This window comes from Pangasianodon hypophthalmus, chromosome 2, assembly GCF_027358585.1.
Source record: "Pangasianodon hypophthalmus isolate fPanHyp1 chromosome 2, fPanHyp1.pri, whole genome shotgun sequence".
Taxonomy (NCBI): Eukaryota; Metazoa; Chordata; class Actinopteri; order Siluriformes; family Pangasiidae; genus Pangasianodon; species Pangasianodon hypophthalmus.
Genome location: NC_069711.1, coordinates 20247029 through 20272234, shown reverse-complemented (window position 1 = coordinate 20272234; position 25206 = coordinate 20247029). Strand labels below are relative to the sequence as shown.

The 25206-nt window shown below is 37.7% G+C and overlaps 1 protein-coding gene across 5 annotated transcripts; it reads right to left on the bottom strand.

Moving 5' to 3' along the window:
- Nucleotide 1: 1 nt before the first annotated feature.
- usp13 (ubiquitin specific peptidase 13) lies at nt 2-23670 on the bottom strand. 5 transcript variants are annotated; one of them, XM_026917393.3, is made up of 21 exons: nt 23432-23670; nt 22115-22240; nt 20191-20269; nt 19037-19158; nt 17117-17259; nt 16050-16234; nt 15790-15884; nt 15517-15707; nt 15291-15362; nt 14754-14826; nt 11865-11990; nt 10821-10974; nt 9926-10100; nt 9431-9519; nt 8821-8943; nt 8582-8608; nt 8193-8336; nt 4966-5132; nt 2628-2820; nt 2006-2090; nt 2-1893 (listed from the first exon to the last, which is right to left on the bottom strand). In XM_026917393.3, the coding sequence occupies exons 1-21, from the start codon at nt 23540-23542 to the stop codon at nt 1797-1799; spliced, it is 2577 nt and encodes an 858-aa protein (XP_026773194.3). In that variant the 5' UTR covers nt 23543-23670; the 3' UTR covers nt 2-1796. The 5 variants fall into 5 exon arrangements, with proteins under 5 accessions (XP_026773194.3, XP_026773201.3, XP_026773176.3 ...); XM_026917400.3 differs by having other exon boundaries at nt 11865-11987; XM_026917375.3 differs by having other exon boundaries at nt 11865-11987; nt 14733-14826; nt 23432-23669.
- Nucleotides 23671-25206: the final 1536 nt, after the last annotated feature.

Genomic DNA, 25206 nt, shown 5'->3' with positions numbered 1-25206 from the left:
CTCGTGTGATTTGGTTTATTTAATAGTCTAGTCAATAGTGTTATTGGACAGGCTGTTCTCATGAACACATTTGCCCTCAATGTTCTGTTGTAAGCAATATTTGGATAAGAAGATCCATTACAAAAGAACGTTGTGTAAATTTGCATAACCATAGGGTTGGCACACTCACTTGCAAAAAGAAAAAAAAAATAAAATAAAAACTTTGTACCACTTGACATTCAGTTCCTTGAAAAACATGGAGAAAAAGATGAACCACATAAGATCTGCTATACATTTCAAAATATCGAATGGCTAACTTATTCATTTTGGATTGTAGTGCACAAGCTGATAATATGAAGGCCTGCTTAAGAAGGAGGTGTTCGAAGCATCACCTTTCACACTCTGAAAAGAAAAAGGCAGACAGGAAGAGTGGATACATAAAGCATATGACGTATGCTTTAACGCTTAAGATCCAGTTAGAAAGAGAAGAGAGAAAGTGAGAGAAACAAACAGTGCTATATTAAAACAGAACATGTAAAGAATTATTGATTAATCTGGTATAAGTGTCCCAGAGGAAAACATGTATGAGTAGTTGGGGTAAAAAGAGAAAACAAATCAATACCTCATACATATTACTCTATGCTTCTATGAGTAACCTGGGGGAAAACATGAAAATATCTACAAGTGTGAGAGATTTGGTAATATTGAGCACCATAGAGAGTACATTCCACATTCACATCACCCAAAGATCTGACAAAAACGGAGATCCAAGTTTGACGCAAGACGCTGCATATGATGTTAGAAAGTTGAATTCACTTGTCACTATATATTGCTTACTTATTGGATACAAATGGCCTGTTAATGTATTTGAAAATAAAATGAGCTGAAAAACACTATGGTGAATCAGACCTGTGCAGTCAGAGAACCTAGACAGGGTAATGAGTATAAAGCACTTAACTATTGCACAAAACAAATGACTGGTACATCTTTCTTGTCTTATAACAATGACCAAAGGTGTAAACCTACATAATAACGTAGTTATTGTATTTCAGTTGTGCTGAACTTTTACAAGATAGAATATAAATCTGCTTGAATTTTTTTTTTTACCCAAAAGATCAAGGATATATAAAGATACTGTAACAGTGCATATTTAATCCCTACAAAAACAATCTTTCTCCCACACATGAATGATTTTAAATTTGACATTTCTTTTTTACTTTGCCAAATACTTTAACAGTGTGTATTTGTGCATAATATTACGTCACCTAAATTCCACTTTACTTCATAAAGTTCAGTGAACCTCCAAATATTTTTAACACAGTAATGTGTCCCAGTGCTCATCCGAAATGTAATTCCAAGAACATAAATTGAACTTGGTATAAATCAGGGCTGGCAGTAGTGATACTTCCACATTGAGGAAGAATCATGTTTGCATTTCCAAAAAGAAGCTATCGCTTGAAAAATACTGGCATAGTAGCTCAAGGCATTGAAAGAGAAAATAAATTTGTGTGTATATATATTAGAACATTAATCTGCATATTTTATATGGCACACATCACTCTGCATCTCCAGTACAGAATATACTCTCAGCAAACCAACAATAAACAAATGAACAGATGATTAAACACATTCATTCCCTCCATGTGACCGTGCCTGTACTGGATGAGCCTTTTCTTTGCAGGTCTTTGCAGAGTTTGAGGTGAATTCTATCCTTCTCTATAGTACAAACACCTCCCAGGTTTCCTGCAGTGTCAGAAATATCCTCCTCCTCTCCTGTGCCTTGGAGGCAGTGCGGCTCTTCTCTCTAAGGCCCAAATCTAGCAGCTGGGCAGGCGCCGGTAAAAGTAAATGTAACCCAAGTCTTTTGGAGGCCTTTCTGACAAACATACTCTGTGATCATTGTAAATGACCCATCTAAAGAAGAAAAAAAGATTCGGTGATTCATCAGTCAGCCACAACTTTCTGACTAGATTTTTTTTAGTGGAATCAAAAAATATTAAAATCATTTGCTAAAAAAGAACCTTACCTTCCTTCCTTTTTGATATGACATACATAATGACCAGACATTGTTGATGTTCCCATGTGACTTATGAAGGCAAAGAGTTCATACCCTACAGTAAAAGAATTGCATATTATCATTTGAGAAACTTATACAAAATAAAACATACACTATAACCATACACAACACCAAGAATGTAATACATGCTTCATAACCTCTAGTTTGAAATAGTGTAACGTGTTGCTGGCTGGCTGCCCTACTTACCCGGAAAATAAGTCAAGCCTTATTCAAGCTAAATTGACTGCCAGATCTGCATTGACTACAGAGTCCTGTTTAAGATGTTTAAATCTCTAAATGGCATATGTTCTGCTGAAACAGTATAGGCCACCCTGAGCCCTTGGGTCAGTTAAGACAGGCCTGTAAATACTGAGGATCAGTCACAACTCAACCAGTGGAACTCTTACATTTCCCCTAAACCCTGGAACAGTGTTCTTTTATCTCGGTAAATGTACTTTCATGATTTGTAGTCATTTCAATGGATGGAATAATTTTATTAGATTATTATTTGTGCATGTAGCGGTAATATTTCTACAGTTTAAATTCAGCACTGGTGTTTGAGTTGATGCTGTTTGATGAGAAGGATACTCACGTCCAGGGCCGTCTCTAACACGTGGACTAGACATTTCCTGCTCTGGGGACAGTGTTGAGTCACTGTGTGTGTTGGCATTTGAGAAACTGGTATCATTGGGCTCTGTGTCGGCCATGTCGGACATGGCCTCGCTCTCCTCCTCACTCTCTGGGTGAGTAAAGATCCAATCTAACGCCCTCTCCAGGTTATTATTCTGTAAACACGCGAGCATGACACACAGATATAGAGAACTGCGCATCAAAGACAAGTGTGGGAACTTTATAAAATACGTAAAGCATATATATAATTTTGGTCATATTAACAACTAATTTATACATACTGTATTTTAATGCATATTAAAACTTAGCTGTTTTTAAATCCATCTCAAATGCATTGAAACTTGTTTATTGTTACATGTAATGTACAGAATAGTGTTTAAAACAGGAAACCATCCCTGTTATTAGTTTATAACCTAATATCATCATTAGCATCATCCACAGACAAAAAGGCAATCTCCCTCTGAACAGGCCATGACAACCAATATTTAAATTCCCTAATTAAATCACTGTGTCATTGCACAGTCACAAGCCTATTAAGACCCAAGTCATGATCTGAAATAGTTGTATGAGTCACAGCAGTCACCAGTTCTGAAAGCCAGTGTGGCCTCAGACGCTCTCATTCTTCTGACCCAGTGTAGGACATGTAGGTTGAACACTTTCTCTTGTTACTTTGCTATTATTGGCCTGCTCTATGTGAAACCACTACCTCACATACCCTGCCTTCTCCCTAACTTGCTGTTGAAGGGGAAAAAATCTGACTAAACTTTATGTAACTGTGTCAAAACAAGGATGACTTTGCCTCTGCTACATCAAGCAAAGGTGGTGCTCCCAAATAAAACTAGAGAATGACATTCCAAATTATATTTAGGAACATATTAATACACTCTTACTGGATGCTGCTTCTGGGATATATTAATCTCTTAAACACTCAAGCACCTGACTTTTCTGACTCTTGTAACCACATATATTGCCTAATGTAGTTCCTATATAATACATAGTGATTATCAAATAATATTGTCTAAGATAAATAATTGAATAATAAACCAAGAAAAGGAAAAAGATGTTGCAGAAGACAACAATAAACCTAGTCATGATAGACAGCGTGACTACTAAGTTTAGAAAACCATACAACGTTATTTACTAAATTAGGAATCAATATCAGTAGGATGAGAAGCTGGATGTTGAATTTAGCAGCAGGGATGCAGGGTAGGGTCTCACATGCCTGTCCACTGAGTGTCTTGTCGAAACAGTGATGGCATGTCTGAACTTGCTTTCAGTCCATCTCATGTATGAACATGAGAGCTAGATACAAGACTACTAAAACATTCTCAAGAAAGAATCAAAACAGACTACCAAATAGAAAGTTATAAGTTTTATCTAACAAACACTTATTGCAAAAGCATTCCACCTCACCTCCTTAATTTTTCTGCAATTTTTTTAGTGGTATAAACTGGAACTGAAATAGAATTAATTTGTATAATATGTCATGAATCTACACAGAGTAGTCCATTATACTGAAGTGGAGGGAAAATCTATAAAGTTTGAAAAGTTATGTTCAAACAAAAAGGTTGTGATTTCATAAGAATTGACCCTGGTTGCTATGAAAGCCCTTAATTAGTTTTGATGAAACCACTTGCCTTCAGATATCACAGAATTAGATAAATGGAGTTCACCAGTGTGGAATTAAAGTGTCACATGATCTTAATATAAATACACCTGTTCCTGGAAGGGCCCAGAGTTTGTTAGAGAACTGACCTAAACAAACAGTGAAGACCAAGGAGCGATAAAAACAATTCTGGGACAAGTTCTGGAAAAGTATCAGTCATGGTTTGGCTATAAAAAAATATCCCAAACTGTAAACACCTCACTTTCAGCAACTGCCGCTATCCTTATCATGGTTGCGGTGGATCTGGAGTCTATCCCAGGAACGCTGGGTGTGAGGTGGGAATACACTCTGGATAGGATGCCAGTCCATCACTGAACACCATGCACATACACATTCACACACTCAGTTACACATAAGGGCAATTTATCTTAGCCGATTCACCTACTGGCATGTTTCAGGGAGGTGGGAGGAAACCAGGGAACACAGAGGAAACATGCCCAGAAACTGCACACAGACAGGATTGAACCAGGTACCCTGGAGCACTGAGGCAGCAATGCTACCCTTTAAACTTAAAAACAAATTATAAGGAACCTGCTGAAATGTTGAAGTATAACTGACAGACTCCTAAACAGGAACACATTAAGCTAACAGGTGTGCTATACACAAAAACAATAAACAGGAAGAGATCACTCACCGTGGCCTTCAGGGCTCGAATGGTGTGATGTCTGGGGAAGCCCATGGAGGTGAGGATGGAGATGCTTTCCTCAGGAGGCTGGTTATCCAGAGGGCTGGCAGTAGGAAAGCTGGCACTGGGCAGGTCTGCCTCCATGTACGAAGGAATCGCAAGGGGCTCGGCAAAGTCTGTAGAAAACGCAACAGGTCTAAGTAAGAGACATCTGGCATCTGTAAATATGCATGACTGGGTGCATATTTACACCAACAAGCTGTTTAACACAGCAGGAAGTCCGCTGCATCTGTATCTTTTCCCTTTTAGAAACTAGTGTGCTTTATATGTGTCATGTATATATTTACATACGACATGGCACACAGAACGGAGATACAGACAGGAATTTTGGCTTTTTGAGAAAGTGTAATGAAACTACTTACAATGAAAATTTTAAAACAAATACAGCTCTTCCCTTCAGTGTTCTGCTAAAGGCTACAACCTCAAACACATGCATGCGAGCTGCCAATGCTATAATGCCTAAATGCTAGTGAAAGAAGGGAAGCTTTCTAAATTGATAAACAGGCAATTAGTGATGCCTTTTTATGCTGATTGGTTGGTTGCTGGTGGTCCACATTGTTTCTTTTTTCTCCCTTTTACAGAGATAGCACAGACTGAAGCTTCTGTAAACACACCTCTGTAGTACTTAGGCTCTCTAGAGCCTGGAGTCTGACACTCAGACACTAACCAGATCAACTACATGGGGAAAGAGGTCTGCAACCTGGAATAAATGCTGATAAATTCCCAGAAATGGAAATTAATTTGGTCACGAAGGAGTCAAACTGATGGCATGTCTGCTACTCTCCATTAAACAACCTCGAACGACCTTCAGCAGAGAGGTAAAAGCTGCCTTAGGTCACATCATTTGCATTCAGTCTTTATGTACTTTAGTCCATGAATATTATCCAGCCATCCATTCTCTGTACCGCTTATCCTGCACAGGGTCACAGGGAGCCTATCCTAGGGAACATGGGGCACAAGGCAGGGGACACCCTGGAAGGGGTGCCAACCCATCGCAGGGCGCAATCACACACACACACACCACAGAAAATTTGGAAATGCCAATCAGCCTACAATGAATGTCTTTGGACTGGGGAGGAAACCAGAGTACCCTGAGGAAACCCACGAGACATGGGGAGAACATGCAAACTCTACGGAGGTGGGAATCAGACCCCCAACCCTGGAGGTTGTGTCGTAACTGTGCTAACCACTAAGCCACTGTGCCCCCACTACATGAATATTATTGCAAAGAAAACTGTATCTTAATCACTCATCATTTTTACACACAGAAGAACCATACGTAAATCTACAAATGCACTCATGTGACAGACTAAAACCCTGGATGGAGCAAAGACAGTTGTGGTAGTTTTTAAAATTGGTTTTGTACAGGCACTCATGTTCCTGTCATAAGTAAATTAGGGTTTTCTCTCTCCATGAACATCTCAACTGCAGAGGAGATGCCTACATTGCCTACGGTATTTACTGAGATGCCTACTTTGTCTACTTTCTTGTGACTGTATTGCTGAGCACCATGCACTACTAGAGTCTGACTGAAAAATAAAATACTAGAGTAGGGTTGAAAAAAGGTTTAATATATTGATGTATAAAACTTATAAAAGTTCGGAGGTAAGATCCTTGTTCTGTAACAACTCTGATAACCAAGAAAATCAACTGAGAAAATTTTATATGGTCAAAAATGAAACAGATGTTAAACAGCTTTTCTTATGTGACTGTCAATTTATCAAACATACACAACAACAAAACACTTATAGCTAACCATATAATTTGAAATTTATTCCATAACATTAAATCTCATGTTATACTCTCAAATTAGAATATTTAAGTATATAATAAGCTCCCAAACAAAGCAATTGTCTAAAGTTTTGCCCTGTTGTCGGAAAATGGCGAGTTTGAACATATCACCACCAACAGAGACCAGAAACCCAAGACAACATTTAAAAAAGAAAAGCGGAAGCACTAGAGGATTAACGCTGTGTAATATAGGTGTATGTTTGGTAGCTGAGGCAGTCACACACTGGATACAAAACTACTATAAATCATGTCAGAAGTTTTTCCACCCTCAGTATGAAATTAAAACATATAAAATCTGAAACATTTTAGGGAAAAATAGGAAAATTAAAAAAGTTACAATAACCTGGCTGCCTAAGTATGCACACCCTTTTATAATGGAGGATGTGACTGTGTTCACAATGAACCAATCACATTCAATCTCATGTTCAAAAGTAATTATCATACAGCTATCATCAATGAAATTATTCTGATTAACTCCAAATAAAGACCAGCTGTTTCTGTAGGATTTTCTTGACACCTCCTTGGTATACTTTGCAATTTCACATTAAAGGTGGGAAAAGATCTGACATGATTTATCTTAGAGTCATTCTTTTACTTCACAAAAACCTGCCATTTTAACAGGGGAGTGTAAATTTTTTATATCCACTGTAGGTGCAGTTTCCCTATAAAACATCTAAAGAGTGCTTTATTTTTGTGATACTGGCTAATCCAGTCTGGCCTTATAATCATGTCACACACACTCTTTTTAAACTATTCACATTCCATTCCATTAGAAATCCATAATTTTTTGTGTATCTTGTTTATAAAAGTAAAGAAGCAATACAATTTCACATCAAAAAGAAATTTCATATTTATAGCACTTTAAAGATGTAACTACTCTTTGTATATTCTCTATATATTCCAAAAAGTAATAAATAAGCCTCACTTGCAATTAAACACTACAGTTTTCATAAGTATTCCTTAGGCTTTTGATAAACATAATTACAAACATACAGAGGCATATGCAGCACATAATTAATAGCCTTCACCATCTACAGAGCTTCATAAAGCAATAAAATATATAGGCCCACGTGGTAACTTAATAATCTACAGCACAATCTGCCCATAATATTGTTTAATTATAAACAAGGGAGAGTTGAACCCTCTTAACAATACAGCCTGACTCTGCAGGTTTAGAAACAGTGCTCTGAGAGGAATAGGTTAAATGAGGATGAATTTTCTAAAAACACAATTTGCAATTCTATCCTTAGAGAAAACTAACACAAATGTGTAGCAAATTAATTCTAGTTTCCAGCTGTGATAAATGACTCGAGTTCATATATGGTGCTGACAACAGATTCTTCTAATAAGAGCTGCTATTTTTGGACAGTATACAGCAGTCATACCTGGCTCCTCCATGTGAGCAATGATCCAATTAAAGGCCATTTCAGCCCCCATGTTCCCAGTGTAGTACACGGCCTTCCGGCAGGCCTCCAGAGGGAAGCCCATTTCTGCCAACTGCATCACAGAGGCCTCATCTATTTCCGGAGCTGGAAAAAATGGTAAAGAATTAATACTTTACAGCCTATATTGATGGCTAATATTAAAAGTGAAGCATCTCATTGGGCCTCGTTAGAGAAAGGCCAAAAAGTTTGTCAGGAATCTCATGGAGGATTTACTATGACTGTAAACTAACAATCAACACTCATATTTGTACTACATATTTGTATATGATCACTGAATCATTTTATGACACACATGTAATTATTTCTGGAGCAAAAAAAATGACACTTACATTCCAAAGAATTATTCACTGAGCTGTCTGAGGGGGAAAAGAAAGCATTTGCAGTCAGATAATGATTAATACATTTACATTTTTTTTAAACAGCAAATCAGAAACACAGCCATAAGTGTAGTTTATGTAAAATACACCTGCACTCTGAACAGCACTTTTATAAATTTTGCCCAATGTGCAGGAGGTTCATTTTCTTATAAGCACAGGAAGCTAAAACAGAGAAATATAGAAATTGTTACCTCTTGTGTCCTCAGGAATGACAATTGGGGGCATAAGGTCAGGGAGCTCTTCTTCTCCTGCTTGTAGCCCTGTAGCCCGGAGCCGATTCAGGTCCATAAAGTCAGGCATGTCTACAGAAACATCTGTTTGGAAAACAACCAGGACAAAGGTGATATAAAGGACTGTATAAATCAGTTAACACATTTATTTCCCTAATCTAATGTTAATTGTAATATTTGCTTCATCCTCAATGTGCAAAACAGTGAGGAAAAAAAAAAAAGGACGCACAGTGCCCTCTGCTGGACTAAATAGCACATACCTACCTAACACATAAGCAAATGAGATTTGCAAACTGATATTGTTTAGAACATGTGTATTGCTCAAGCACCTTTTAACATGTGATGGGTCTGAGTTGCACAAGGGAGCATGTGATTGGCAGACACAGATGTCAACCATTGCTAAACAGAAACACTGATCTGCTTTGGAAAATAATTAAGGCAAAGAAGGAGTAGCATGTCTCAAAATGAATACCAGTGTATATCTAAACCACAACCACATCATATATCCTGATGCAGCCTGCTCAATATTCACATCCATCAACAAAAAAAAAACAAGCACCATTATACACACCTAACTTTTTTGGAACCCAGTCCACTCCAAATGTGAACTTTTTGAGCTGTACAACCATGTAGTCAGGAAAAGATGCAAAACGAAAAGTCCTGAAAAGGAAGATATAAATATTTGTTTAGTAGGAGAAAACACTATGCTTATATATTATCAACCCCAATAAAATCATGAAGTATGAGATACTTTTTACATTTTTATAAATCCCCAACCGAAAACCTACCAATAATTACATCAACCAATTTAAAAAGAAATGCTTCATTTTACATCAAATAACATGAGCAGTTATTGCTGAATCTATATTTATCAAAGAAACTTTTCTTTGCTTAGGTCAATTCATTTAATGTTAAATTAAAGCAGTACAGATATGTTTCAATTACAAATCCTTCAGAGGATGCTGGTGTCTAAGAAGAATTATTCTCTTAAAAACCTGAATTATGTGTATTGAGCGATCCGAATCTGTAAAACCCTTCCCAGGCTTTGGACCTGAACCTTGCTTACTTCACTCCAGCCGACTTGGCCTGTAGTGCCGAGCTCCAGAAGTCCGGAACGTTCTCGGGCTCATTAAAGGCTTGTAGACAGGCAGTGAAGGGAATGCGGGCCCTCACTGGATCTGGAGGAGGACGTAAGTTTTCTTCAGCATCCTTCCGCTTAATCTCATATGCCATGAGCTCTTCTGCAATATAAAAATTATTATAGGATGCTGACAGCCTTCAGCTACTGATCAGAGTAATAACCAGCACTTCTAAAAGACATGACATGACTCCACATGGTGTCCATATAATAACAACAACATTATCTCAAATAGCTGACATATCTTACTACGAAGATTTCTTCTATGAATTGTTGCTGTGGTATAAGAGGAATAAAACACTTTAGGATGTGCTGTTATTGGAAAATAATCACTGTTTGTCTAGTCGTATCACACTAAAGTGCCATAGATTACCTTTTATTACAGCACACCCCATCATGTTTCATTCTTTACTAATCAACTACTTCCTTTTTTCTTAGAATGTTCACTTTTTAATCATTTACCATTTGATTGTTACTTTTGCGTTGCTCCTCACTCGTGATATTTGCTATGTTTGGCTGCTGCAACAATATAATTTTACTGCCAGACAGGAAGGAAACTATGTAACGCATGTCTGTATGCATGTGTGTTTGTATGTACTGCATGTATGTGAGTCGAAGATAAAAAGGGTTTCCAAACATATAAATCAATATTTAAAAAAGAATCTGCCACTAAAATGAACTCTAATTTTGCTGCCAATTTTTTATTTAATGTTTTTTTTTTTTAATTATTTGACGTTAAAAAAATTGTAAAGCAGAATATTATTCTGAATGACTGATAAGGAAGAGAGGAATGCTATCATATTTAAGGACATCTCGTCTTTACCTCTGTTGGTGGCAGCCTCTATTGGAACAGGAAGCTGCATAAGGTAGTCCACTCTTTGTGTGTAACGCACTTTCTGTGACTGGCAGCACTGTACACGCTCCTCCATGATGAAGCGGAACACATCACTGGGGTTCTCTGAGCCAGCGCTATTCCTCTGGAAATTCACAGTAATGCAAATTCACTACTACTAAACCCTTGAAGTACTCAGTAAGGAAACTGACATTTTTCATTACTTTATTCTGAAGTTCAAGAGACAACAGTGGAGAATAACTTTTAAAAAAAAAAAAAAAAAGCATAAAATATACATGATGTCTATATAAATCCAGGCCTCGTTTTGGAGACTGAAATGAGCAGGTCTGTAATTAAAAGTTCACAGAGTCTGCCTTTAAAATAGGCACGCTGCAACAGTTTCTCTATTCTGAGACATTACAGAAATACATCAGCTATATTTCTCCCCTAACAGCACTGAAATACCAGAGCCGGCTGGGCAGAGAGCAATGAACAGTAAAGCTTAAGGACCCTTAACTGTCCAGGACTCTACTGATAAGTCAGGCTATTCTGCAGCTAAACATTCTGAGAAAACACAGCTCTGTCTTTAGCTAGAACATTTAGACTGACCATCTCATGATTATGAACATTTCACAAACCAATTTATTATTGATTTATAGTACATATAGTACAAATATCATGTTTAAAATAGCTACATTTGATTTTCGTGTAGTGGGCTTAACTCTGGCCATGGGTCATGCAGGCAAAGTAAATAGGAACCATTATCTGCCTCATGTAACTGATAGCAGGTTCTAATTTTAACGTGATTGAGAAAGTCACTTAAGAGCACAAGTGTATGTATGGCAGCACTGGACGCGGACGAGTCTTCTGAAACTAGAGCCGTGTGACGGATGTCAAAGAGCACACACATGTCAAGAAACTTCAGATAAACCTGAGAAGTGGTTAACAAAACTATCAGTAGTGTTTTTCCACCCACACAAAACTGGTGGTGCTCTAACAAGAAGATTTCTTCTCTAAAAGGGGATGAGCTCTCACCTCTACCAGGTTGATAAAATGCAGGAAGAATTCTTGGGCATCTTGCTGTCTATTTGAGGAGAACTCTGGGTGGCCCTTGCTGACCAGGGCCTTGAACATTCTGGGGGAAATCCCTCTGTGCTGCTGCTGCAGAGGAAAGAGCATATTAGACACTGAAAGTTCATCTGTGTGCTACAATCCAGCTTTTTATTTCATCTATTCCCTTTCATACAGGAAGAAGCAGGCAACTGAAAAGTAAAATGTATTACTAGGATTAATTCATTCTACACACAGCCTTACAAACACAGCAAAAAAGCAATGATATTAGCTTTTAGGAAGTTAACATTTGAATGCAAATGATGCAAACTGCATATAATCAACAAAGAGACATTACGACATTCTAAGTAAGGAATACACCAAAACAGGGTTTGTTGTTATAGGAAAATAATCAATGACAGGGTGGTGGCATACCATTAAGACCCAGACGTTGATTATTTTCCAATAACAGCACATCCCAAAGTGTTTTATTCCTCTTATGCCACAGCAGTTTGCCAATGATTACAATATATATATTTTTTTATTAATTAAAGAACAAAGGATAGTATGCTGCTTTAATAGTTACTTTTAATATTGTAGAAGTCTGCAAAACAAGTTATGATGTTATCGTGTTATCACTTATATGATACCTATAAACCTATAAACAGTCAATCCTTCACCAGCCTATTTTTATTTTTTTCTCTTTCTTTAAGTTAATATGACAAAGAAATTGCAGCTTGTCGTGTTATTGAGAAACAGCAACGCCGTCATCCTGAAAACTTTGCTATGCCAGAAATATTAAGTTCAATATTAAGTTCAATGCTGACACTGGAGACTCCTTACAAAAATGCTAAATAAACAATTTCAACAATTACACATTACGTTATTAAACATAATCCATTTATGTGGAGCATCTATCACCCAATGCCTGTGTAAGTTGTTAATATAATAACAATAACAGATTAGAATGAGCGCATTAATATGAACCTGTAATTTGCCTTGCTGGAACTACTGTCAGAGTTATTCTGTTATAGAAAATTAATCAATACTAGCTGACCAATCGGAAGCAAAACAGCCAAAATAGCTCTGACCCGTCGAGACATGGACTCCACAAGTACTCTGAAAGTGCGCTGTGGTATGTGGCACCAAGACATTAGCAGCATCCTTTAAGTCCTGTAAGTTGCGAGGTGGGGCCTCCATGGATTGGACTTGTTTGCCCAGCACATCCCATAGATCCTTGATCAAACTGAGATCTGGATAATTTGGAGGCCAAATCAACACCTTGAACTCTTTATCATGTTCCTCAAATCATTCCTGAACAATTTTTTGCAGTGTGGCAGGGTGCATTATCCTGCTGAAAGAGGCCACTGCCATTAGGGAATACCAAAAACAATGTTGAGGCAGGTAGGTGGTATGTGCCAATATAGCATCCACATGAATGCCAGGACCCAAGGTTTCCCAGCAGAACATTGCATAGAGCATCACACTGCATCTGCCAACTTGCCTTCTTCCCTTAGTGCATCATGGTGCCATCTCTTCCCCAGGTAAACAACTCACATGCACCCGGCCGTCCACATGATGTAAAAGAAAACGTGATTCATCAGACCAGGCCACCTTCTTCCATTGCTCCATAGTCTCCAATTCTGATGCTCACTTGCCCATTGCAGGTACTTTCGGTGGTGGACAGGGGTCAGCATGGGCACTCTGACCGGTCTGCAGCTACACAGCCCCATACACAGCAAGCTGTGATGCCCTGTGTGTTCTGGCACCTTTCTATCATAGCCATCATTAACTTTTTCAGCAATTTGTGCTACAGTAGCTCTTCTGTGGGATCAGACCAGACACGCTAGCCTTCGTTCCCAACATACATCAGTGAGCCTTGGGCAACCATGACACTGTCGCTGGTTCACCGATTGTCCTTCCTTAGACCACTTTTGGTAGGTACTAACCACCGCATACCAGGAACTCCCCACAAGACCTGCCGTTTTGGAGATGCTCTGACCAAGTCTTTCAGCCATCACAATTTGGCCCTTGTCAAAATCGCTCAGATCCTTACACTTGCCCATTTTTCCTGCTTCCAACACATCAACTTCGAGAACTGACTGTTCACTTGCTGCTATTATATCTCAACCCTTGACAGGTGCCATTGTAATGAGATAATCAATGTTATTCACTTCACCTGTCAGTGGGTTTAATGTTATGGCTGTTCAGTGTATCACTATTCATTTATCACTATTAATTACATCTAATATTATTATAAAAATGAGTAATCTCAAAAAAAAAATTCCCCAATTTTCTACCTAATTTAGTCATGGCCAGTTCCCACCCATCAGGAATCTCTCCCCATCACATGACAGCTACCAACCAGGGAGGGTGAAGGCTAACACGCGGGTCCTCTGAGGCACATGAAGCCAGCCGACCGCATGTTTTCGAACTGCTGATTATGCAATGTCAGGGGGCAATGTAATACCCTCGGAGGAAGTATCTGCCCACTTCCGCATGCATGAGCTCACAGATGCACATGATTGACTAGTGTCACTGTGATTGACACTATATCTCCCTGAGGGCATGGCTAATTTTTGCTCTCTTGGACTCCTGGCCATGGATGACATCATCAGGATTCGAACTCATTCATGTACTGATTAATCACACGCATTCATCTGCCAACACAAAGAACTTATTTTATGGTGTGTTTTACATGCGTAAAATAACTGCAATATAGCACAAGAGAACTGCAATATAAAATCATGCAGCCCTGTTTATAATTAACGTCATTAAGTAAGAATTCAGTTGCTAATTTTTCAGGCACATTCTGTCAATGCTCAAGGCAAATAACAAGCCAGACAGACCAACCTTGTATTCTTCTTTCATCACCTGTTCAATGAGTTCTGATTTGACTGGCGGTTTGGAATACTGGCCTGAAAGTAGTCCATGACCCAGTTTTGCCCTGGTGGATACAGACACAACAAAGCATGTGACATAACATGTTTAATGACTAAACTACATAGAAGAACAACATTTCAGAATCCAACATTCATTTATAGACTAGAACTAATCCTGATCCTGATCCCTTGTTTGAGTTTATTATTTATCTCCTTATTCTCTATTGCTATAATATGTGTTTTACATAACAATTAAATGTATTAGGGTAACACTAATACACTATTATGCACTATGCTAGTCAACAAATAAAGGAAGAAATGTCTTTGGAGCGGACTACGTACAGTGCATGGACATCAGGCTAAAACAAATCAATAATAATAATAAAAAAGCCACAGAGTCACAGATGACATCTTGTAGCACAAAACGATTCACACATTCACCCTAACATCATCCTCAGATCATTAACCATATAATAATATGATTGTTATTTGTGATATTATGCCTCACATTTTTCACATTACCACTTACATTTGTGTGCTGAAGTCTTGTGTAGGATCAAGGGGTGAGTAGTCATATATTCTCTGTAGATTACCGACATACCTAGAAATTTTACAAGTACAATTAAAGCAAGACCGGTGTATACACCTCACAAGATATCACACTGCATTTTCACCTTATTCCTGTCCCATGTATGATATAATCTATTTAGCCAAAGCAAATACAAAACCACAATCAGAATGTGATAGGCACTTACGCTCTCTGGAACTCAGGGATACTGAAGAGCACTTGCATAGTGGTGCTGAGGTAGCAGCTGTTGCCCAGGTTTCTGATGCCTGTGTACCCTGAACCATAGACTGCCTTCAGCTTAAGGCCAGATTCCTGAATCACCTCCCACTCAGTGGCTCGAGGCTGCACATGGTTGTCTGTGTGGTGGCCATTCTCCGTCTGGTGGATACAGGCAGATATGTCTGGTCAGAATAAAAGGATCAAACCAAATCCATTTCTGAATGAATTTCCAAAAACCTACCCTTTGCATCTTTAGCATGTCTATTCCAAAGTGTACCAAGTGTTCTGCTATGTGAGGGTCAAGTACTGCCTCTTCTTCATCAAAGGAGTAAACATCTGCTTAAAGAAAAAGACAGTATCAAACACTTGGCTTAATTATCACATGTTCTCAGCAAGCCAAATCTATTATTTGGTGTCATATGAAATGATTAGATTATAAATTATGCCTTGCATTCATTGCAGTTTCTGTGAGAAATTAAAATCCAAACCTGAGGCACTGACCTGCTCCATCTGGGGTGATGGTGTCTAGCTTGACAGCTAGTGGGAATTTGGTTTCTTTGTAGTGTTCGAGGGCATGTCCGTTCCCACCGCTTCCATCGAAGAACCATTTCCCACAGAGGACTGAGCCATCTGTCAGGTTCAGCCACAAGTTCTCTCGCATTTCACACTTGGCACACTTCCAGCCACTAAACACAAAGCAAATACATTCAGATTTCAAAAAAAGCAAAGACACTCTCACATTTCAACCAAGATCTTTTCATTGGTGAGGATGTCATTATTGTTTGAATTTATTTTATCTGTTAACTAAATATACACAGTATATTATATTGCAATATTGGCCTTTTCAATGCTGATATCACAGAAGACTGCACAATCAAGGTATCTTCAGGTATCCTAAAGCTAAATTGAATACTGTTTGAACTTTTCCAATGCCAATCATAACATCATAAAGCAAACAAAAAGACACTTAAAAATAACTCCAACGTATGGACATTCGATTTTACATTAAAACGCAATATCATTGAAAAAATGTTTAACATAGCTTGAAGTTCAAGATGAATGCATCTTTTCAAAACTAATTCAATGTTTGCAACATTTTAAAAAGATTAAGAATGGCCTAAATGCCTACAATGGAAAAGGAAATGAAAACCCTTATGATAATATATTACTTTTTATTGCATTTAAATGAAATTACAGAAAAATTAAAACCTTCTAGGGACGCATGATTACATAAATAGGCCTAACAAATTGACTAATGTTTTGTTGCATGCTGTGATCACATTATTTTGAAATATAATGAAAATATTTATATATAATATTTTATTTATACGATGCAGGCACACTGTATGCATTCAGGCACAAAAACAGAATCCACAGGACATTTCCACTGGAGTAAGTATCCACTGGGGGATTTCCACAAACTTATTAAACAGTGTGAAACATTAAGGCATTAAGACTTTAGAGTTAGCATATCAGTTTAAAGGGGGTTTCTGAACTCCCCCACCACCCTTACTAGACTGCCAGGAAGTCCATCTGATCCTCTGATATTGCACTTGCATGAGACTAACCTGGGAGGAATCCGAACCCCGTTCTCTTGTTGTCTGAGACTTCTGGCATGCTTGGATACTTGAAGCTCCTCCTCCCATGAATCCTGCTCTTGCTTTTTGTACGCAGAAACAGCATTGAGTACAGCATCACAAGCAATTGTCACCTGAATGGTGAAAAATACACATATTTAATTATATGACTAACAACACATAGTAGTTTAAGTACTTGGTACTTTTGTATAGAGGCACATACTGTATAGAGGCCATGCGGGACTGAATTCTGAGCAGCCAAGTCAAAACAAATACTAGCTAGAAGATGCCAAAGCATTACAAAGTAAGTATGGCATGCTGTCTGGGAAATAAGTGCTCAGTTTTGTGTACATTGGAATCTCACTTACACCTGTTATTAACATTATATGCATACAGCTTTTGGAGAAAAGGACATGCATGTCAAACCCAGGTGTATCACACGGATTAGGAAACATATTCAGGTGTGACTGACCGTCTCTGGAGGTGGAGTTACACTATGAATGAATGCAAATGCTGCACAAACACAACCTGACCAGCCCTTAGGGCATTCAGTGAGAATGGTAATCAATACTCCTTCTACAAATGACTACAAATCACCACCAGAGACTAACAATGTGTGGTGAGTCCTTGAACAGCACTAGAGTGTTTGTCTCTCTAACGTGAGGGGGAAGGGAGAGATCCATCAGCAACAAATGTGCATGCATCCTAAAGCTAGGTGTAACTGTAAACAGTACTTTTCCTTATTCTTATATATATATATATATATATATATATATATATATATATATATATATATATATATATATATATTATTTCCTTTGTTATCAGATTTATATATATATATATATATATATATATATATATATATATATATATATACATTATATGAGTTCTCAGTCAAGTGCCTTTTAAAACTAATTATTGCATTAAAGTTATTTTACAGTGCAGTGCATTAGTATTCACCCCCTTGAAGTTTTGTAGAGTCACAACTGGGAAATGGACTAAATCGCAATGATAGGTATGAATCTACACAAGATCGCCCATATTGAAGTGGATGGATCAATATAGTTTGCAAAATTATTTACAAATAAAAAAAATTTTAATGTTGTGATTGCATAAGTATTCACCCCCATTGGTGTGAAACCCTTAATTTCATTGTTCGCAGTGTAACCCGTTGCCATTAGAAATCACATAATTAGTTTAATAGAGTTCATGAAGACCAATGAGCTATCAAAACAAGTGTGGGACAAAGTTCTTGAAAAGTATCAATCAGGGCTAGGTTATAAAAAATATCCCAAACTTTGAACATGGAGTACTATTATTTAAAAAATGAAAAAAAAAAAATGAAAAAAAAACATGACTCTGTGTAGAAGAGACCATCCCAAAAAAAAAGTCAGTGGTCGAGTAAAGAGGGCATTAAACCAGGAAGCAACAAAGTATTATCTCTCAATGATGACTGACTGTCTCTCTTGACACTTCCACCACCATGCTTCACTGTAAAGAATCACAACTTTTATGTTTTTTTTTTTATTTGTAAATAATATTGCAAACTTTATTGAACTTTATCAAACTATATAGTACTATAGTCCCTTTGCTATAAATGGTGTTAAATATTTCCTCACTGTTTCACAACAGTCATTGTAACAGCTCAGAAACTGATTTTATCAAATGTCTCAAATGGCATTACTAAGCAATGTGTCATGCTGTCAAACAAAGTTAGTTTTCTTCCTATGTGTGGCTGCTGTCATCTGAGCTATATAAAATAAATGACTACACACTACGATCTGAATCCTTCTGCTCAGATATTAATATTAGAGAGCGTTGGGCTGAAGCAGAGGACAGTATTAATTCTCAAATTACACCTTTTGCATGCAGGACATACACAGGCCATTCTCACACACTCTCACTAACCAGGGCAGGCAACTCCTCGATATTTGGTAAAGGGATCTCATAGTGGTCTGGGAATATGACAAGCTTGGCTTCATCTTCATATTCATAATCATCCCCGTTAAAGTCACGGTTAAGTTCTAAATCTTAAAAAAGGAAGATATGAGAAGAGATGATCAGACACATATGTGCAATATCACCGCTTTTAAGAGTTGATAGTGAACAATTCATATAAATGTAAATCCATGTAAGCCATGTAAATCAATGAAAAACTCTAAACGTTATGAATATGACACTGCGATAACAACTCAGTCACAGATTTTCAGATACAAATTTTGCACCTTGTTTTTGTACATTTTCACTACATTCAAAACGGATGAGAATAAATTGTGCTTGGCAATCTCTTTACTATTCTGTCAGAATCCCACACACACATCAGTACCACACACAGGCATTTACCCTGCCAGACTGCTGATGTTACTGTCAATCAACAGAGAGAGAACCTCATACACTGAGAATTGGCTATGACTAAACTAGAAGAAAGTATCTCCATTTTAAGGTCGGTTTATGCCCTCTTGTCCCATGACGCATGAGGTTGTCCTGGCTGATTAGATCACCACATTGGTCAATGTCAAGGGAGACTAATGACACCATCAGCCATTATCTGTTCCTGAATAGGAAGGTGACACAGTTCATATAATTACACATGCAAACAAAGTGAGATTCAAAAACAAGAAAGTGTGATACGAATGTACAGTAGCAAATAAACTGTGAAGATAAACTACAATTTGAGGTTCCGTTACAATAAAAGCTACATGCCTCCCCCCAGTCAACGTCATGCCTCCAACAGTGGAAGTGTGTCAACCATGAGGGTTGATAGGGCACAGCAGCTGATGGGAGAGCAGCAGCAACAGGCTCATCGGCCGACTGTAAACCAACCCTCCCCAGCAGTAGATCAGGCCTGAGCGAGCATGTGGCACTTTAGATTTAGAACAGTTACTAACTGCGTATACAAATAAATGACCTAAATTTAGCTCTGTCAGGAGAGGGCAGAGGTTAGTGAAGATGGCGAAAATGTCACTATTTAAAAAAAAAAGTTTAAAGACAGAATATGCATCCAAAATAAATTATATTCATATTGAATATTTTTCATATTCAATGGTTTACTGCAGTCTTACCTAAAAATACTTTCCCATTCCGTCTTCTTGGCACAGCACCCCCAGCAGCACCTGTGGCTTTCTGTGGCAAGCAATGACACTATTTATGATGGTGAAAAGACACCATTTACAAAAAAAGTCTTCATAAAACAGTATAAATCAACTGCGGCACTAGAGTACTAGCTTTTCCCAGTGGATACAAAGCTACTTGTTTGTAATAAAGGATAATTATTGTGAGCAAAGCTTGTTTAAGTTTGTTGTATTTGTGCTGTATTTCAGGAATACTAAAAGCCCAGCAAAATGCTGACACACTCACAAGTGATTCCTTGAGCGAAAAGCAGACATCGGAGCTTCAGGAATTCATCCAGCTGTTTCTGAAATGATCCTTACATGAAAATAGCCCTATTTACTGATGTCTGCCCTGCTAACATGAGGTCAAGTGGAATAAAGAGGAATCAGCTACAGGAAGAGATTTCAATTAAAATTAGCACTAGGTTTTAATTATATATTTTAGAGTAATTTAATACTGTGATGAGAAAAGCTTTCTAATCATGACCACCACAGAAAGCTACTGACTGGCACTGTATCATCTTAACAACTTTAGCAACCTGCTATACTGTGCTTTATATTATAGCACATAGTACATACAGTAGTTAGAGGACACACATGGCTTGCATGTTAATTTCACAAAAAGTGCTAATGTGAACAATCAATACAATCCCATTTCCACTATTGATCACCTAAAGTTGCTTGCTTTTAGCCTTATGTATAAGTACTTGTATTAAAATCACTGATACACAGTATACTCTATTAGGAAACAGTAAGCTGCTACAAAAAAACAGTCAATTAGGATAGCATAGATTTTTGCAGTATGATTAATTGCATACAAAATAATATGCATACTGTCACATTTGGCAATAAGACGTGTACTGAATTGACGTCATTGTTATTTCTCTACTGCTAACAACTAACATACACAGTGTGTGGAAGCACACTGCCACACCACCTCAACAACCATATCCACAATAACCTAAAGACCAAGTGTTCTTGCTTATAATGATCACCATTAGACAACAGCATCTTCATTTGGACTTTAAATTCCCAGTCCAGCCCAGATTAAATCAATAATGTCACCTTGTTACTGATCATTCACTCAATATGTTTTCTAGCAAAGACATAAGTGTAAACATACTCAATTTACCTGGCACTAGCAACTAATGAAGGAAACTGCTAGTATAGGAAAAACAGCTTGTTGATTCATATTGGTCAGAAGTTATGTATTAATTTAATTAACAAAATCTTCAGGATGAGTGTTTTGTGGATTCTCAGTAACATGACAAGTTGCATTTTTCTGTATTATTACATTCAAGAGAGAGAAAAAAAGAGGGGCTGGTGAGGGAAAGACTGTTTATAGCTGCTATAACGTAAATGATAACAAGAACTATCTTCTTAACTTTAAACGCAATTATGAATGGATCAAATGTATGATGTGCCGCTCTGTAGTAAATAAAAACCTTAATCATTGCCTAATGGCTGTGGTATAAGAGCAATAAACACTTTAGTATATGCTGTTATAAGAAACTAATCAAGTTAATTATTTCACTATAACAGCACAGAGTTCGGTTACTTCACAATTTTTGTTCCTTATAGGATAATAGGATAATAATGTAAGCAAAGAGGTCTTGTCTTTTTCTCTCTGACTCTGTCTGAATGCTGCTCACTTGCATATCCCCATATTAAAAAATTATATTCATGTATAAATGCATGTGCATCTACACGTGAAATGGTTAAATGAATTCATTTCTGCAGAGATGATATTTACCGTGATTGCATTTTGTTGATAAGGCATCAAAAGATCAGCATGCCAGTCTCTCAGGAAACAGCTTTGCAAAACCCAAAGCCAAACCAGAGAAAAGTGAAAAATAAGAACAGTCATTTTTCTTACCTCTTTCACATGACGTTTTAAGTGCATGTACACACTCTGTCCAGTTTTACGGTAATGTCTCTCCACGTGTTCTCTTCCAAAACCCAGGAATGTGTTCATACACACATACAACCCACCTTCTGATTCCTGTGGGAAAAAACCCACACACAAACACATGAAACACGGCTGCAAAACAGTAGTGATTGCATATTCACTTCATTTTGAAAAGGTCCAAGAGACTGCGATGAATACCAAACATGATAGGAACTAGTACTATTGTACTAGACTGCTGCTGACTGCAAACTGTAGTGAGCTAATGCACTGGGTTAGTGTTAAACGTCTCATCAATTCTCTTTTTGAAGGCAAAATGGATCAAAATGGGAAGAAATCTGAGTTCTGGTGAATCGTAAGAGCAGCTTTTTAATCAAAAACAAACCCTGAAATCTAGACATTTGGGGATTTAAGAGTACTGTGGATTATTGATCACTCGAATTACTCAAATTAAGGTGTTTGTATTGCTGGAAATCTACACAAAGAAAAGGCTTGTCTAGCCTAATTTTGTGAAATGGGCCAGTGTAGGGACCCCGGGTCTCGGAAAAAAAAAGCTCTCAGCAGCTTGGGGTGACACATGAGCTTTAACAGCGAGGGGGTAAAAATAGTCTGCAATGAACTCCAAACAGCTGAGTCACCTTTAAAACGGCTACAGCTAAGGGACACATCTAGAGCATTAAAGCAGCATGGCCATGAAGGTGTGAAGAAACTGAATTCACTCCTCAGTTTTGTGAATGGCCATAGATGTTTGGGATCAGAGCATCACTGTGGCTGTCCTGCAAAGTCTGGTTTGTTGGGACAGGAATAAATAGTCAGGTCAAAGGCCGTGTCCTGCTGGACATCAAGCTAAAGTGTCTATTGTTTTTCATGTTTCAATCTGTCAGCCTCCACAAGACACCCAGCCTCTATTTATAGATCCTAAGCTATTAAAATAATACATATCCTGTTTATCTTTTTATATTATTTAGACCCTGGACAGATTCCATGTCAAACTGGACAGCTTTCACCCATCCTCTTGTGTGTGTGTGCGTGTGTGTGTGTGTGTGTGTGTGTGTCGCCCATGGACCTACTATCACACCTCCAACAACAACAAAGCATCCGCTTCTTAGATGTAAACAAGACCCTGTGTGTGTCAGTCATTATTTCCGCATATGCTGTCATGTTCAATGTGGTCGTGCAAATCCGCCCTGATCATCACACTGTAAACTTACACGTGCCAAGGAAACGCTCAGTGCGATCCAACACCTGGAGTGTGTGTGTGTGTTTTCCTTTTCTATCTGAACTCACCGGAGAGTCGTAGGAAAAGGCGCACTCGCTCTTGTACACTCTGTCTCCTGATCTCGGCACCCGTATAGTGGGCATGTACGGCACCAGCAGCTCGCCCAGATCCGTGGCCATCTTCACATATTCCTGCTGCCAGCCAGTGAAGCCACTGAACGCTGCGAGTGACCCAGAGAGGAGTGTCAACCAGGAGAAGAGGAGATGATGGGGTTATTTTTAACTCGCGCACAGCCGACATTCCCTCTGCCAACAGGAGGGATGTGATGACGAAAACATTAGAGGTGGGCGGAGGCACTGACCGGCCGTGTTGTTGAGAAAAGACAGCCGAACCCCTCCGTTCACAGAACCCCTAAACGCTGATTGGTTAAGATTCAAATATATGCAGCGAGACGCGCTTTCCTATTGGCTGTAACACACAGAGGGTTGGGGTTATGCTAATTAATGTTTAACATATCTGCCAGTGCGTGGTTCGTTTATATTATGTGGTTTTATCTTATTTATCTACTTATTTATCTACTTATTTATTTATCTTATCTCATTTGATTATTTGTGAACATCATGCTTACAAACAGAAATGATCAGTTTTACATTTTCTGCTGCTATAACAAACAACATATAAGATGTTAACAGATTTACATAATTAATCATACTTGGTAATCTTTATTTAGGTAAAGTTAAATTTAAATATTTTTGCTAAAATAATAATCCATAATTAACTATACTTACTGGTAGACAAATAGTACATGTAATATACTATACAAAAGTATAGTATATACTTTAATTATATACTTATATACTACTATAATTTGTTCAAAGACCTAAGACAATGAATTTTAAATACGCTGACAAGTTTTTTTTAATGAAAATGTCTCTTAGATATAAAATCTTAACTTTTATAAGTTTAAATATTGGGGATCTACAACAAGATTAATCCTAATATGTTACAATTTTAAACCTTGTGATCAAAATGCAGGCCAAAATTTGTATTTTTTTAAAAACTGTATTTCCAGAAATATGTATTCGTAATCATTTTGAGCACTAGGTTTCAAATTCTAACTTTGTTTACAGAGGCTTGCATAAATATTCACCCCCTTGAACTTTTCCTCATTTTGTAGTGTTATAACCTGGAACTAATGTGGGATCATATGTCATGAATCCACACAAAATAGCCCATAATATTGAAGTGGGAGAATAAAATCTATATTGTTTAAAACATTATTGACAAATGAAAACCTTAACAGTTGTGTAATGATTGGATAAATATTCACCCCTATTGCTAAGAAACGAAATTATTGCTGAGGAAATCAGTTGCCATCACGAGTCACAGGATTAGCTGAATAGAGTTCAGTAATTAAAGTGTCATGTGATCTCAGTATAAATACACCTGTTTGTGGAAGACCACAGGGTTTGTTAGAGAGTGGACTTAAACAAACAGTGTCATGAAGACCAAGACACTATCAACACAAGTCCAGGACAAATGGTTTGGCTATAAAGATATCCCAAACTTTGAACATCCCATGGAGCACCATTAAATCCATTATTAAAAATAGAAAAAGTATGGCTCAACTCTGCCTACAGTAGTTCATCTATCAAGTCAACCAAGAAGCTATAACATTTATATACTATATTTATTGCTATGTGCACGTTTAACTAGGGAAAAGTGAAACATCTTATCCTCTAAACAAAAACATTGCAGCTGTTGATACACAAGCCTGTAAAATCTGTGATGCATATAAAATAATCCATGCAGATCATTCAAACATGTGTGCAAGTGATCAGCC